Source organism: Canis aureus, chromosome 24 (genome assembly GCF_053574225.1).
Source record: "Canis aureus isolate CA01 chromosome 24, VMU_Caureus_v.1.0, whole genome shotgun sequence".
NCBI lineage: Eukaryota > Metazoa > Chordata > Mammalia > Carnivora > Canidae > Canis > Canis aureus.
This window is the reverse complement of record NC_135634.1, coordinates 30,075,327-30,093,070: the sequence shown is the minus strand read 5'-3', so window position 1 is coordinate 30,093,070 and position 17,744 is coordinate 30,075,327. Positions and strand designations below refer to the sequence as shown.

At 36.6% G+C, this 17,744-nt stretch overlaps 1 protein-coding gene across 8 annotated transcripts in view; it reads left to right on the top strand.

The window, feature by feature from the left end:
* Nucleotides 1–17,744, top strand: part of FZD3 (frizzled class receptor 3) — a 106,663-nt gene that overhangs the window by 30,549 nt on the left and 58,370 nt on the right. For all 8 annotated transcript variants that reach the window (XM_077868701.1, XM_077868700.1, XM_077868696.1 and 5 more), the window contains 2 exons: nt 4,738–4,934; nt 11,839–12,856. In XM_077868701.1, coding sequence (XP_077724827.1) covers nt 4,738–4,934; nt 11,839–12,856 — 1,215 coding nt within the window. The remainder of the gene's footprint in view (nt 1–4,737; nt 4,935–11,838; nt 12,857–17,744) is intronic.

Below are 17,744 nucleotides of genomic sequence, written 5' to 3'. Positions count from 1 at the left end.
TGATATTTTATTGTCTTTATTTACTTTTATATATAGATTATATAACCTATATAATTATACATATAATTTAAATTTCAGTTATGATTCCCTTTGGTGATTATGGGTATTTAGAAGTTTGTTGTCCAATTTACAAATTTTTGAGCAATTGGGTTTGAGTTCTTTATTTTTAAGATTTTATTTATTTATTCATGAGTGACAGAGTGAGAGAGGCAGGGATGTAGGCAGAGGTAGAAGCAGGCTCCCCACAGGAAGCCCAAAGTGGGACTCGATCCAAGGACCTCAGGATCATGACCCGAACCAAAGGCAGACACTCAACCACTGAGCCACCCACGAGCCCCAATCCAGTCATTGTTGGGCATCATGATTATAAATATGTTATTTAGATCAAATTTGTAATTGGCTTGGTTAGGTTTTTGCATTCTTACAGAATTTTTGTCTTCCTCTTCCATCACTTACTGAGAGGTGTATCAATCTTTCCTCTCAGTGTGGGTTTGTACATTTTCCCTTTTGGTTTTGTCTTCTGTTTTTTATTAAAATAATTTGAAGCTGTATTAAGTGGTACATATAGGTTTAGATTTGCTTTTTGGTATTAATGTATTGATTCTATTCTCTTAGGAAATGCCCTTAACTCTGGGAATACTTCTAGTCAAAATTTACTCTGTTTTGGTTGGTTCTGGCATTACAACTTGCCTTTCCTCTACTTTTAACCTGTTTCTTTCTTTCTATTTTTTTTAAACATGTTTCTTTATGTTGAAAAATGTGTTTGGGGCTCCTGAGTGGCTCAGTCAATTAAGCATCAGCCTTCAGCTCAGGTTATGATCCCAGGGGTTCTAGAATGAAGCCCCCATATCAGGCTGCTCCGCGGGGAGCCTGCTTCTCCCTCTCCCTCTGCCTGCCACTCTCCCTGCATGTGCTCTCTCTCTCTCCCTCTGTCAAACAAATAAAATCTTTAAAAAAAGATATTGTAAACAGCATTTTTTTTTTAACCTGGTCCAAAACTCTTAGTCCTTTACTTAGAGTTTTTAGTCCATGTGTATCTAATATAATTATTGGTGTATTTGAGCTAATATTTACTGTCTTACTAATTGAGTTCAATGTGTCCAAACTGTTTTGCATTTTTTTCTTTCCAGTCTTGCCTTCTTTTGTGTTATCTTATTTCCCTTATTTACTTCATTATGCATTCTTTTATTGTTTACCCTAGAAATTATGATATGTACTCTGATACTCAATACTCTAATAAAATCGTTATTTTAACCACTACCCATTAATGTTCTTTTGGCCTCCCATCTTTTCCATTTTATTATTATGCATATTAATATACCTGTGTTTTGTATGTATTTTAAGACATTATTATTTTGTAACAGAACAGAGAGTATTCATTTATATTTTTCATATATTCACCCCTTTTTTTGCTTTTAAATACTTTTGAGTTTTCATCTTTGATGTTCCTTTTGTCAGAAGAACTCTGAAGTATTCCTTGTAGTGTAGATTTCCTGCTGACTAATTTTCTCCCATTTTTTTGTCTGTCTGAAAATGTCTTGTCTTTGCCTTCATTTATGAAGGATTTTTTTTTTTAAGATTTTATTTATTTATTCATGAGAGACACAGAGAGAGGCAGAGACATAGGCAAAGGGAGAAGCAGGTTCCCTGTGGGAAGCCCAATGCGGGACTCAATCCTGGACCATGGGATCACACCCTGAGCTGAACGCAGACGCTCAACCACTGACCCACCCTGGCACCCTATGAAGGATATTTTTGTTGGCTATAGACTTGTAAGTTTGCAGTTACTTTCCCTTAGTTCTTTAAGTCATTCTATTGTTTCATGGTTTTCTGAAGTCAGCTCTGAGTGTTAACTGTTGCTCTGTTAAAGATAAGTTGTCTTCTCTGTCTGCCCCGCCCTCCCCAGGGGCTGCTTTTTAGGTATTTTTCTTCAGTTTTCAACAATTTAAATAACATTTTCCTAGGTGTGATATTCTTATATTTAACCTTCTTGGGGTTTGCAGAAGATTTTGAATCTGTATATTGTTGTCTTCAATTAGTTTTGGAAAATTCTCAGTCATTATCTTTTTATATATTGCCTTTGCCCATTCTCTTTCTCCTCCCCTTTTGAGATTACAGTTATGCATATCTTAGACTTTTCCACATCTTTTACATGTGTGTTATGTTCTTTTATGTATTTTTCAGTATTTTTTGGTCTGTGTGCTTCTGTTTGGGTATTTCCTATTGCCTTGTGTTTTCTGTTTTGCCGATTCTGTCTTCTGATAAATCCAATGAGTTCTCAGTTCCAGATTGTATATTTCAGTTATAAAATTTCCACTTGATTCTTTTTATAATAGATTGTGTGTGTGTATATATATATATATATATATATATATAATAAAGATTTTATATATATAATGTAATAGATATTATAATTTCAATTTCTGGTTGAAATTCTTCATTTTATTTTCTTGACATATTTGACGTAGTTATATACAGTCTTGTGTATTAGGTCCAATAGCTGGATCACTAAAGCACTATAATATTTTTCCTTGGTTTTAATCATTTGGCCCTCTCTCTCTCTCTCTCTTTTTAAGATTTTATTTATTAATTTGAGAAAGCCACAAGAGGAGAGAGAGAGAGAGTGCACACAAGCAGGGTGGGGAGGGGCAGAGGGAGAGGGAGAAGCAGGAGATTCCCTGCTGAGTAGGGGGCCCCACACAGGGCTCACTGATCCCAGGACCCGAAGATCATGATCTGAGCCAAAGCCAACTGCTTAACTGACTGACCACCCAGGCACCCCATATGGTCCTGTCTTTTGAAATGCCCAGTAATTTTTTGTTGAGTGTTAGACATTACAAAATGGTGAAGTTCTAGATGATGCTATATTACTACAGAGGTTCACCTTTCTTCTGAATAACAGATAAATGGTGGATCATCTTAATTCCATCAGAAGGGTCTGAATTGAGGCTGGGTTGCAGTTTTGGTAGGTCTCTGCCTCCTTTGATTTGCCCCTGCAACTGGAGTGTAGCCATTCAGAGGCTTCCAGGTGGGAGTCTACTTAGTTCACATCCCCTAGCAGGACTTGAACTTTAATCCATGTTTCCATGGTAAAACTGCCAAAATCTCCACTCTCCCTTTCAGAAGTTTTCTGCTTAGCTTCTTAGCTCCTACAGAATTTTCAGATATCTTGAAGGGAAAATTGGCTGTGTCAGACTCAGTCCTTGGCACTTTCCCTTCTCACCTACATCTTACTCCTTTCATTTTGAATTTTGTCTGTAGCCTTGTAGACCACCAAAGCTGTGCTGTTTTCTAGTACCAGCCTAGTCAAAGCCTGATTCTCAGCCTCTTGCCTCATGCTCAGATATAATAAGTGCCTCCTTGGAAAAGTAGTGGCACTTATCTGGCCACCTTTCCATATTTCCCTGCTCTCTGTATTCTTGGTCCCTCCAGTTCTTTTGCTTCAACCGTTCTTCAGTAGCTTTAAATAGATATTTTAAAACTTTTTTCCTATATTTTAAAATTGTTCTTGATGGAAACATTGTTTTAACACAAGCTGCTCCTTCATTCTTGGGAGTGATGGTCACATATAGTTTATTGTTACATATTGAATACCATATCCATTATACAGTTAATGTCTCAGTTTCTTTAAGTGACTCTTGGTTTTCTGACTGGATCTTGTATAGGAGGCCTTAAGAAAATACTACATATCAATGTAAAAACTGATTGATTCTTATTCAGTAGAAAGGCTTAGTAGTGAGAATATCTATTATCAGATCAAAATCAGCAATGACTCTGTAACTTATATAAATAAGTGGAAAAATAGGAGCACCTAGGTGGCTCAGTGGGCTAAGCATCTGCCTTCAACTAAGGTTATGATCCTAGGGTCCTGAAATCAAGCCCTGAGTTGGGCTCCCTGCTCAGCGGGGAGTCTGCTTCTTCCTCTCCCTCTGCCCTTTCCCCTGCTCATGCTCTCTCTTTCTCTCTCTCTCTGTCACAAATAAATAAAATCTTAAAAAAAAAAAAAAAGTGGAAAAGTATTTGATAGTCAAAAACTCAGGTGCATATTTATTGGGATATTTGATGTGTTCCTGTGGTTTTAATGATTATTTTAGCATCGTTTTATGTCTGGGGCCACTGTTTTTTCTTTTTGTTTTTCTTAATATCAGCTTACAGTGTCCTATTTACATTATGTGATATCAGAGTTAAAAATTTTTTTTAATGTAACAAGGACAAGAAAATATGAGACAAATGTGAGAGATCCTTCCCTCTCCCTCACTCTCAAAATAACTACTGCTATGTATAACTACTTCTCTTCCTCCACCCCCACTCCCTTTCCTCTTTTAGCATTTTGTCTGCTCTCTCCTGTTGATACTTGTTAGTTGAAGAAAATGTAGAAATCGAGATACATAAGAAGAAGAAAATTAAAATCTCTTAAAATTCTGTCATCAAGCAGTAATCACTTTTTGAGCATTTGGAACATATCTTTTATGGTTTTTTTCCCAGTGTGATTCTCAGCACTGTCTCTTCATTAATATCACCTCTAACAATTAAAATATACATATAGGTTCTGAAATAAACCTCAGTTTTAACCAATTCAGAAGCTTTAGGGATATAGCTGAGAGGATTTTGTTTCAAAAAAACAAAAAGTTGCCTTCAGAAATTTTTAAACTGGACGAAAAGAATATTATTCTATATAGGAAGTTTTAACTTGTATACAATTCTTTCTCTAATTATTCCATTTTAACTTCTTCCTAGCCATTCCACCCAATGGTGAATCTGGATTGTTCTCGGGATTTTCGGCCATTTCTTTGTGCACTCTATGCTCCTATTTGTATGGAATATGGACGTGTCACACTTCCTTGTCGTAGGCTGTGTCAGCGGGCTTACAGTGAGTGCTCGGAGCTCATGGAGATGTTTGGTGTTCCTTGGCCTGAAGATATGGAATGCAGTAGGTGCGAAAATCATAGATTTTCATGGATCATTGCTTAATGCTATATAGTATGTTTAAAATTATTTGTCTTCTAGTTCATCAATTTGAAAAACTTTTTTGAAGTATTTATTACCATTAATTTTGAAAAGCAGTTTCATGACCTCAGAATTGTTCATTTCCTTAGAAACTTGAAATCACAAAATGAAAACATGGAAAAGAGAAAAACGTTTGTGTGAAGAAATTTTTAAAAGAATTAAAAAACAATGAAGACATACAGTTGATTTTTCTTCCTCAAAAAATTTCTTTTCTGGTTATATAAGCAATGCAATTAGAAAATAGAAGAAAATATTCATTACCTCATCATTAAATGTCTTTAATGATGACTTAATGGAAGTTACATATCTGTATGATTTAAATGTGTTAATGACTAAAGTAGTTCTGTCTCTTTTTTTTTTTTGTCATGTATTAACAAACCAGAATTAGAAAATGAGAGATACTTTTCAGATAACTTCCAGTATATAGATTATAAGCATTTCCTAAAGACTTGAGGATGTTTACTAGATAATCTTATAGATTTATATGAGAGAATATTATTGTTAGTAATAATGTGCATAGTAATACTGTATTTTTTTACCTTTTTGTATTGTGAAATATTTCTAGAATAAGGAACAAATAAGATAAATGCATATGTGCCAATTGTCTAGCTTCATCCAGTCTTAACATTTTGGGATACTTGCTTTAGTCACTTTTTTTCTTTTTAAGAAATAATACAGAAAAAAAAAAAAAAAAAAAGAAATAATACAGAGAGAGTTGAAAGTTCCTTCCTTGGTATCCCATCTTGATTTCAGTCCCTTCTTTCCTCCCCAGAGATGAGGTAATAATTATGTTGACCATGTTGTTCATCATTCTTATATTTGTTTTTATATTCTTACTACATATATATATATCTGTAAGCAACATTGAATTTTTAAAAATGTATTTATATCTGTAGATTTGGTTCATTCCTTTTAATTACTACATAATGAGCTATTAATATTCTGTAGTTATTTAGCCATTTCCTACTGATGGTCATTTAAATTATTTCTGGGTGTTCTCTGTTATCAGTAATGCTGCAGTGAACATTCTTCTTCACGTTTAAAATTAATTTTGTCCTCTCAAAATAGCTCTTGGGGGTAGGTGAAAAGCAGGTGCTATTCTCATTTGGCAGTTGGAAGAACTTCAGAAATAAAACAATAGTTTTGGGACACCTGGGTGGCTCAGTGGTTGAGTGTCTGCCTTGGCTCAGGTTGTGATCCCAGGGTTCCAGGATCAAATCCCACATTGGGCTCCCTATGTGGAGCCTGCCTCTCCCTCTGCCTATATCTCTGCCTCTCTTTCTGTGTCTCTCATTAATAAATAAAATCTTAAAAAAATTTTTTTCTTAGAGTCAGTTTACTGACATTTTGCTTTCTCCTATTTGTCCACTCTATTTCTCACTGTTCAAATGGTTTTCTTATCTGGTCCCATATAACCATCTACTTTCTCCCCTAACACATGGTAGTGTTTACATCCCTCTTTTAGAAGTCTGTTAACTTCTTGATGTTTGTAACAACAGCTAGAATTGCTTGGGCAGGAACTCTATTTTATGTTTCTTGTAGCTAACTCCCATTATTTAGTGGTCTTTTTATAGTAATAGTTTATATACAAGTATAGAAATCTCATTATCATCTTTATTTCTTTATTTTGATGGGATTAAATCTATTTTATGTCCTCACTTATTGCCTAGCACTAAGTAACTATGAAACCTTAAATTCTGGCAAACTAGTCTTTCATAACAACCTTTCATTCTTCTACATCTCTTTCACCTGTCTCCTATACTTCTTCAACTTCATAGAAGTGGTTAGACTTTGGGTTTGTTTGTTTTTTATAGCCTCCTAATAACTCTCTTCCTAATTTCATTTGTTTCCTTACTTACTAAGCTTTGTGGTCTGTCACTTGAAATGACACTCTTGCTAGCAATTTCAACTCATTCCTTCTATTGCACTTGTTCAGATTTCCAACTGGATTGATTCAACCCATTTCTTACAAATTAAGTATGCTCTATATTTAATGATGCCAACCATAGCAGTTCCTTTTTTAAATGATATCTATCTATCTATCTATCTATCTATCTATCTATCATCTATCTATCTATCATCTATCTATCTATTTATTTATGAAACAGAGAGAGAATAGAGGGAGAAGGAGAGGCAGACTCCCCACTGAACAGAGAGCCTGACATGGGGCTCAATCCCAGGACCCCAGAATCATGACCTGAGCCAAAGTGAGATGCTTAACCAGCTAAGCTACCCAGGCCACCTCTACTGTAGCAATTCTATTTGCTGTTTGTCTTTGGCACATTTCCAGTTTTGTCAACAAATAATTTCTGTTTATTCCTCTCAGTACTTCTGCCAAATCTATATCACTCACTTCAAACCCATATTTCACCCTTATTCTGTATTACATCCTATTCCCCTTATCTCATCTTGTCTTCTTTTCATGAAAATCATTTAAGCCATCATATGTGAACTATTGTGGTTTGCTACATCTCACACCAGTTATTCTCAATTTCTTTTTTTGGATCCTTTTTCTCTTTTACCCCTTGAGTATTGGTGCTTTCCAGAGTTCTTTTCCTGTTCTTTTTCATTCTGTGTGCTTTCCCAGGATGATCTCATCTCACTCATTTTAACTCTTACTCATCTGCTGCTGACTCCTACACCTAAATCTGTAGCCTTGACATCTTCTTTTTTTTTTTTTAAAGATTTATTCATTCATTCATTCATTCATTCATTCATTCATGATAGACACACACACACACAGAGGCAGAGACACAGGCAGAGGGAGAAGCAGGCTCCATGCCGGGAGCCTGATGCGGGACTCGATCCCAGGACTCCAGGATCATGCCCTGGGCCAAAGGCAGGTGCCAAACCGCTGAGCTACCCAGGGATCCCCCTGTAGCCTTGACATCTTCTTGCTGCATTCCAAATCTGCATATCTAGCAACTATTGGAAATCATAGCCTGCATTTGTCTCAAATGCCTTAATTTCAACATATCTAAAATTGATTTATTCTGTTGCTCATTTTTTAATTTTCTATAAGTCAACTTCTGTTCCTCCTTCATTGAACTTAGCTCCCACATCCAATCAGTTATAAACTCTATTGTTTTTATCTAACTAATTTCATATCTGTCTCATTCCACCTGCCTTATATGGTTTTTATTTTACTTTTTAAATATTTATTTTATTTTTTTTATTTTTAAGTAATCTCTGCACCCAACATGGGGCTCAGACTTAGAACCCCAAGATCAGGAGTCGCATGTTCTACTAGTCAAGCCACCCAGGCACTCCGCCTTATCTAGTTTTAGTTCTTATTCAGCTAATATCTCTGCTCCCATTTTTGCCCAAGTCTGTCCTCCACACTGCTCCTTGTCATCTTTCTAATTACTTGGGTTGGATCTATATGAATATTTTATTTAACAACCATTAACTCAACAAATATAATTGGATGTGCTAGGCATACTAGTCTAGATGCTGAAGATAAGCAGTGAACAAAATATAGTCTTGGTTCTTATGGAACTAAAATTCTAGTGGTGGGAGATAAATAGATAATGTCAGATGGTAATGAATGCTAATAAGAAAAGAATAGGTTTGGGTGATAGTGATAAAATATGGGGAAGCAGAAGGACTCTTTTCTATGGAAATGTTGAGGAAGGCCTTTTGATAAAGTGGCATTGGAATAGGGACCCGAATGAAATAAGAGAACAAATAATGCAGGTATCTAGGGAAGAACGACCTAGGCATAGGAAACAACAGTTAATGCAAATGCTCGTAAATGGAAGCATGCTTGGGATAGTGAAAGAACAAGGGAACCAGAGAATCTGGAACCGAGTAAGTTAGGAACGGAAGGACATCAGATCAGAAAGTACTGGCAGTAGGTTGTTTGTAGCTCCGAAACGGAGTTTGGATTTGACTCTGCATGAGATAGGAAACCATTTAGAGGACTTTGAATGGAAGACACATGATCATGAGCATAGGAGTGGCATGTCTGTAAAGGATCACTGACTGCTGTGTACCTATGGAGATCAATTGGAAGATACTCCAGGAGTCCAGGAGAGAGGTATTAATGGCTCAGATGGGACAGAGGCAGTAGAGGAAATGAGAAGATATAAAGTGCAGTGATAGAAATTGCTGATAGATTGAAAGGGAAAAGATTTCAAGTATGACCCCAAGGTTTTGGGCCATAACTAGAGGAATTTAATTAACCAATGGGGAAATTGAAGGAATAGAAATCAAGAGTTTGGTTTTTGGAAAGGGTATAGAGTGAAGTGTATATATGTTGAGTGGTGGCTGGATATATAAATATAGCCATAAAAACATAAAGCATAACTTTGCATGGTTTTAAATTTTATATCACTGTTTACACATTCATGCACTTGCTCACTCACTTGCTCTCTTCTGCAATATGCTTGTCTCTTGAACCTCATCTCCTGTCACAAGTCATGCACATGTCATGCTCCAGCAATATTAAACCACCCTGTTCAAATCTCTTTGCCAGTGCTTGCATTTCTTGCTAGAATACTGATTGGCATACTACCAGAATTGTCAAATACTGATTCAAAATCTTGTATTTGTCCTTTACCTTATGAAGTTTTTCATAATCATGTCTTTTGGAAGAATTAATCATTTTTATTATTTTTATACTTTATATAAATTTTGTTTGCTTTGTATATCCTACTGTCGAATTTTGTGTTTACAAGTTTGTATCTCCTTTTAGACTGCAGGATGGAAAGCCTGTGTTTTTTGTCTTTTTATGTTTAATCCCTGACATACTGCAGGATACAAACAAATGCTTAAATGTAATAAGTTTCTCTCATTTGGATTTATAATTCTAAGTCCAGTGAAGAAAATGGATTATATTAGAAAATAAAAGATTAATCAGCTACAGCAAAGGTTATGCATGTATTTGTCAAACTTAATATCAACAATGATTTCTTGGAAACTATTTGATGCGTATGAACTAGTAACTGTCTAGTTACTGGGACCCTGAAGGCTTAGAAACTCATACCAGCAAGAAAATTAAAGATGTAGGAAGTTCATGAGAATAGTGTCCTTACTCATGCCTATACCATAAATCTGTTTTATTTATCCTGTGGCTATCACACTTTCTCAAGTCTGCAGATCTTGTCCCTCTGGAAACTTGCTAAAATGCAAATTTCTGAGCCCTACCAGAAGTATACTGTAATATGATTTGTGGTGGTGGGAACCAAGAATTTCCTTATTTATTTATTTTAAAAATTGTATTTATTTATTTATTAGAGAGCACAGGGGGAGAGGGAGAGGGAGAAGCAGGTTCTTCCCTGCTGACCAGGGAGCCCAACATGGGGCTGGATCCTAGGACCCTGGGATCATGACCTGAGCCAAAGGCAGACCTTCAACTGACTGAGCCACCCAGACGCCCCAAGAATTTTCATTTTTAAAACAACATTAAGTTTTTCATATGTACACCACAGTTTGGGAATAACTGAGTTAGAGAATGTAATCGACTGGAGAGAAAATAGGGATGGTAAAAAAGAAATAGTTGATGTTAGAGATCTTTGAAGGACTGTAATTAACCAATATTTTAGCAGAAAGTGAATATAGGGATCCCTGGGTGGCGCAGTGGTTTAATCCTGGAGACCCAGGATCGAATCCCACGTCGGGCTCCCTGCATGAGGCCTGCCTCTCCCTCTGCCTGTGTCTCTGCCTCTCTCTCTCTCTCTGTGTGACTATCATGAATAAATAAATAAAATCTTTAAAAAAAAAAAAAAGAAAGTGAATATAAAATGGGAAGAAAAGACCTAAAAACTAAACCACTTACAAGGATTTTTGATACTAATGTAATTCAAAACACCTTGGGCTAAGCATTTAGGGAAGATTTTTAACATTTACTAAGTAAATTCCATTGAATCTAGGGTAACTGTAGTTAAAGACAGGGAAAAAGCTACTGTTTATTACAGCTGTGTATTTATTTCTTTTATAATAATGTATGTTTATATTTTGAAATCTTTTTTTAAACTGTGTGTCCTGTGCAGCCCCGGTGGCGCAGCGGTTTAGCGCCGCCTGCGGCCCAGGGCGTGATCCTGGAGACCCTGGATCAAGTCCCACGTCAGGCTCTCTGCATGGAGCCTGCTTCTCCCTCTGCCTGTGTCTCTGCCTCTCTCTCTCTCTCTCTCTCTCTCTCTCTGCATCTCTATGAATAAATAAATAAAATCTTAAAAAAAAAATAAACTGTGTGTCCTAAGTAAATACTCTCTATGTATAGTGTTACTTATTGATGGCTATTTAGACTGTTTTAATAAAGAGCACTCTTTGGGGCATCTGGCTGGCTCAGGCAAAAGAGCATGCAACTCTTGATCTCAGGGGTTGTAAGTTCAAGCCCCATATTGAGTGCAGAGATGACAGATAAATAAATATTTTTTTAAAAGGTACTGTTTTTGGGGATCCCTGGGTAGCGCAGCAGTTTGGTGCCTGCCTTTGGCCCAGGGCGTGATCCTGGAGACCCGGGATCAAGTCCCACGTTGGGCTCCCTGTGCATGGAGCCTGCTTCTCCCTCTGCCTGTGTCTCTGCCCCCCTCTCTCTCTCTCTCTGTGACTATCATAAATAAATAAAAATTTAAAAAAAAGGTACTGTTTTTGAAGCCAAAACAAAATTAAGTATAAAACCATATCATTTTTTGGTCAGCAATGGAAAACCTAGTTGTATGGCCCATAAACAAGATATCAACATTACTTTGTTCCTGCTTAATGTAATTTTACTCCAGGGATATAAGAATGAATAAAGTCATGAGTACTAAATTTGGATATCCAAATTGTTAGGTATCCGTAGATTTCCCAATAAGTGAAAATGGTTCTCGTCTTGTATTTTTTTAGGTTTCCAGATTGTGATGAGCCATATCCTCGACTTGTGGATCTGAATTTAGCTGGTGATCCTACTGAAGGAGCTCCAGTGGCAGTGCAGAGGGACTATGGTTTTTGGTGTCCTCGAGAGTTGAAAATTGATCCTGATCTCGGTTATTCTTTTTTACACGTGCGTGATTGTTCACCTCCTTGTCCAAATATGTACTTTAGAAGAGAAGAACTTTCATTTGCTCGATACTTCATAGGATTGATTTCAATCATTTGCCTCTCTGCCACATTGTTTACTTTTTTAACTTTTTTGATTGATGTCACAAGATTCCGTTATCCTGAAAGACCTATTATATTTTATGCAGTCTGCTACATGATGGTATCATTAATTTTCTTCATTGGGTTTTTGCTTGAGGACCGAGTAGCCTGCAATGCATCTAGCCCTGCACAGTATAAGGCTTCCACAGTGACACAAGGATCTCATAATAAAGCCTGTACCATGCTTTTTATGGTACTCTATTTTTTTACTATGGCTGGCAGTGTTTGGTGGGTAATTCTTACCATCACATGGTTCTTGGCAGCTGTGCCAAAGTGGGGTAGTGAAGCAATTGAGAAGAAAGCATTGCTATTTCACGCCAGTGCATGGGGCATCCCCGGAACTCTAACTATCATCCTTTTAGCGATGAATAAAATTGAAGGTGACAATATCAGTGGCGTGTGTTTTGTTGGCCTCTACGATGTTGATGCATTGAGATATTTTGTTCTTGCTCCCCTCTGCCTGTATGTGGTAGTTGGAGTTTCTCTCCTCTTAGCTGGCATTATATCCCTAAACAGAGTTCGAATTGAAATTCCATTAGAAAAGGAGAACCAAGATAAATTGGTGAAGTTTATGATCCGGATTGGTGTTTTCAGCATTCTTTATCTCGTACCACTCTTGGTTGTAATTGGATGCTACTTTTATGAGCAAGCTTACCGTGGCATCTGGGAAACAACATGGATACAAGAACGCTGCAGAGAATATCACATTCCATGTCCATATCAGGTAAGGGAAACCTTGTTCTAAATTTCAAAATGTGTAATAGTGAAAAGAAGGCATAGAACTGTTAAGACCTAATCTTAGCTAGTTTTTTTTTAAACTGTGTATGAACTTCAACCTGTACATTAAAATTTTAAAGTAAAGATAATGAACAAATACATTGTAGAAAGAATGTAATACACATGTTTCTATAAACCTCTTCCATTTAAAAAGATGACTTTTATAAGAAAATGCTATGGGATTTTAAGCAAATTACTTCTGTTGTCACAAAACAATTTGCTTGGTGATTGTTTAGAAGTCCGGTTTGAGGGCAAGAAGCACCTTACCAGCTGTCTTTTGTGAAAATTTTACTGATGGTTGAAAGAGGAATTCATTGTTTTAACAGTTTTGCAAAAGTAATAGAATGCAGTTGTACAAACCAACTCATCTCTTAATTGGCCCTAATTTTTCTTTTTTTCCATACTGAATATATTATGATTTACTTTTGAATTTAAACAGTTCAGATTATCATAGTCACAGAATCATAGAATTTTAAGTCTAGAAAGAACTTTAGAGGTCATTTATTCAAGTTTCCTTAGTAATTTAAAGTTCTTGAACATCTATCTCATTTGAGGCTTAGAAATGTTAAGGGACTTGCTTATATCCAGACTGGGATATAGTGTTAGGAGAGGAATATAGCAAAGAAAGTAGTTCAGAATAGTTGATGCTAAGTATTTCTCTATCTTAAACCTTCTCTAGAACCCATGCCCCTAGCTGTCATCCTCTTTTCTTTGTAAGGCAAGTTTTCTTGAAAGACTAGTCTCCATTGCTGTCTCCTGTTCATCATGTTCCAAGTTAGCTGTTAAAAGCCATCAGCCACTCTTTCATCTCCCCTGACCTTAATGTTTTAATGACCCTATTAAATTACTTATGTATTATAATTTTTATCTCTTTCTCCTGCTACACAGTGAACTCTTTGAAAGCAAGGACTTCTTTTTCATATTTTCGTATTTTTGAACATATATTCTGTAGGTTAGTAGATGATAACATTGAGAATGTGACTGTATAGATGGAGAAAAGACTTTTTTTTTTAAAGATTTTATTTATTTATTCATGAGAGACAGAGAGAGAGAGAGAGAGAGAGGCAGAGACACAGGCAGAGGGAGACAGACAGAGAGAGAGAGAGAGAGAGAGAGAGAGGCAGAGACACAGGCAAAGGGAGACGTAGGCCTCCATGCTATGAGCCCGACGCAGGACCCAATCCTGGGTCTCCAGGATCACGCTCTGGGCTGAAGGTGGCGCCAAACCGCTGAACCACCTGGGCTGCCCAGAAAAGACACTTAAGAAATGGTAGCCACTTGGGTGGCTCAGTTGGTTGAGTGTCCAACTCTTGGTTTTGGCTTAGGTCATATACTCAGAGTCCTGAGATTGAGCCCCCCTGTGGGGCTCTGTGATCAGTGGGGAGTCTGCTTGAATTCTTTCCTTCTCTCTCTTACTCTGCTTCTGTCTGCCATCCCTCCCTACCTCTACCCCCGTCCCCCCAACTCTCTCTCTTTCTCTCTTTAAAAATCTTCTCCTGAGATTAATCTTTTTTAAAAAATGGTAACAGTGGTACCAGGGACAAGGAGTGTGTGTCATTAGCACATAATCAATGCTCATAAATATTTGACTGAAAATGCCAATTCTCTTTCTTTTGTTTTGTGGTATAAATAGACCTATACGAAATGATATTTTTATTATATAAGTATTAGCTATGGGCTTTTTTAAAAAACATCTCATATTGAGAGACCAGAATAAATGAATAATTGAAATTGAATTTCTTGACAGAATGACTTATTAAAAACTCTTAATATGAGTTTCCAGACCTGAAGCTAAGTAATGGAATTTTGCTTCTAATGAGAGAGAAAGAGATGGTTGAATTACATCATGCTTCTTTATATAAGTTATCTAAGATTCCAAATATATATTACCTTAGAACTATTGAAGAAATGATATTTGGTTACAAAATAATGATCTAAAAAATACCAAACCTCAAATATAGAAAAGGATGAATTAGAGTGGTTGGGATGCCACTATTTTTAGGACATTCCTAGGATTCTTTCAGCATCTTTAGAACCAGTTTGAGCTGCACAGAAATCTGTGTGTGTGTATGTGCATTTTTTTTTGTGGTCATGGGTTAGAAAGTGTTTTTCCTTTCCAACATGCAGAAATAACATTGGAAATGAATTATTTACGATATACTGAAAAGAACAGAGACGTGGTTATTAAGCTGTAAACTCTGGAACACAAATCCTGGCTTCATATCTTACTTTCATTTTTTACTAGCTTTCAAACATTAGGCCAACTCCATCCACCTCTCTCTGCTTTAGTTCCTTGTCTGTAAAATAAATAACAGAATCCAATACTAATACAATAGTAATAGATAGTATTAGATAGAAGCAGAATCTCCCTCCTCAGGTTGTTCTCAAGAGTATACATGCATGGACTTGGAAGAGTGCCTACCACATAAGTGCTCAGATGTTAGCTCTCATTCATTTTCTTCATTTCTTATTGTTTGTGCTGTTGTTATTTACATACATACATCTATATAAATATGGGTTTTTAAAAATCATCCAGTACCAAGTTTTACCAAATGCCATATTTGCTTCAGACATACATTTATTTATTTAAAAAAAATTTTTTTTTAATTTTTTAAGTAAACTCTGTGCCTAGCTAGTGTGGGGCTTGAACTCACTACCCTGAGATCAAGAGTCTGATGCTTTACTGACAGAGCCAGTCAGGTGCCGCTTGCTTCAGGCATTCATTCATTCATTCATTCATTCATTTTATTTATTTTTAAAGATTTCATTTATTTATTCATGAGAGACACACACAGAGAGAGGCAGAGACATAGGCAGAGGGAGAAGCAGACTCCAAGCAGGGAGCCCAATGTGGGACTCAATCCTGAGACTCCAGGATCACGCCATGAGCCAAAGGCAGACGCTTAACTGCTGAGCCACCCAGGCATCCCTGCTTCAGACTTTTAAGAGAAATCTTTACAGATTTGGCTGAAACTTCCCATGTACCCTTCCGCAGTCCTGTTACTCTGTGCCCAGAGGTAACCATCATCCTAAATGGATATATACCATTCCCATGAAAGTCTACACAACTACCAATATGTATGTAGTTGTGAAAAAACTTGGTTTTACCAAATAATACAATGATACCATACTATACATGCTTCTATAACTTGTTTTTTAACTTAAGATTTAGTTTTTGAGATGTATTTATATTAATGCTGTAGCTCTAGTTCATTTTTATTTATTTTTGAGATTTTTTTATTTGAGAGGGGGAGAGTATGAGTAGGGGTGAGGGAGAAGCAGATTCCCCAGTGGGCAAAGAGCCCGATGGAGGGCTCAATCCTGGAACTCTGAGATATGACCTTAGCCAAACGCAGATGTTTAACCAACTGAGCCACCTAGGCACCCCTCTAGTTTATTTTTTAAAATGTGTTTTCTTTTAAGGAAGTTTATATTATAAAGTGTTTTAAATATATAGAAGATAGTAAATAACATAACAAACACCTGTGCACTCATAGCCAAACTGCCTTGAAATCTTAACATTATATCATATTTAGCTGGCTGGCTGGCTGGCTGGCTAGCTATCATTAAAGACACAGAAGATGCCTATCTGTTCCCTTAGGTATTCCTGTTCCTCTTCCTTTTCCTTCTCCTTCCCCAGAGGTAACCCTTTTCATAAAGATGGTATTTATTATCCTTCCCAGTATTTTTATATTGTGGTTGAATACTTACAAATCTATAAAACTTGCTGTTTGCAAGTTTTAAAAATCCATTAAGTGAAACCATTCTGTAGCTTGCTTTCTCCAATTCAGTTTTATGTGTATACCACTAATTTGTTCATTTTAACTGCAGTAATCTAATGTATAAATAAACTGCAATTTATTCACTCGTTCTTTTATGGACATGTAGTTTCCAATTTTTTTTGCTGTTATAAACCATTTTACAGTGAACCTTCTTATAATACCTACCTTCCTTGCACATCACCAAGAATTTCTATGAGGTATATACCAGAAAGTGAAATTGTTGCATTGTAAGTAAGATACAGATATCATCAAACCAGATGGTTATTTTGGGGGCTTGCTTAAGTAATAGTATATGTGCTGCCGAAGCGAGCACTTGCTTAAGTAATAGATATTGAATGAAATCTAGCTTGTTAAAAAATACTGTAGGTGTGCCTGGGTGGCTCAGTCAGTTGGATGTCCTCCAACTCTTGATTTCAACTCAGGTATGATCTCAGGGTTGTGAGATGGAGCCCTGTGTTGGGCTCTGCGGCAGGCATGGAGTCTGCTTAAGATTCTCTCTCCCTCTCCTTCCTTTCCCCACCCTAAAAAAAAATGGAAGAAGAAGAAAGTGCTGTAAATATGAACTCATTGTGTTTAAAATCTATTATCTTACTTGATATCCACAACAGTCTTATGAAATAGTATGGCTTCATTTCTGTCACTTTAATGGGGAAAAAGTTGAAGCAATAAGAAATAATGTGGCTTACACATTAACAAACTGTATCAGGGGAGCCTAATTTGGGGCTCAATCCCAGAACCCTGAGATCATGACATGAGCCAGAGGCAGATGCTTAACCGACTGAGCCACCCGGGCACTCCCCCAATTTAAACCATTTAAAAAATAAAAAATAAAAAAAAATAAACCATTTTTAAGTGTACACTTCTGTGTCATTAAGTACATTCACAATGTTGTGCAACCATCTCCATCTCCAGAAACCTTTTCATCTTCTTAACCTGAAACTCTGTACCCATCAGTCAATATCTCCCATTCTTCCCTACCTTCCAGCCGCTGGCAGTCATCATACTACTTTTGTTCCTATGAATTTGACTATTCTAGGTACTTTGTATGAGTGG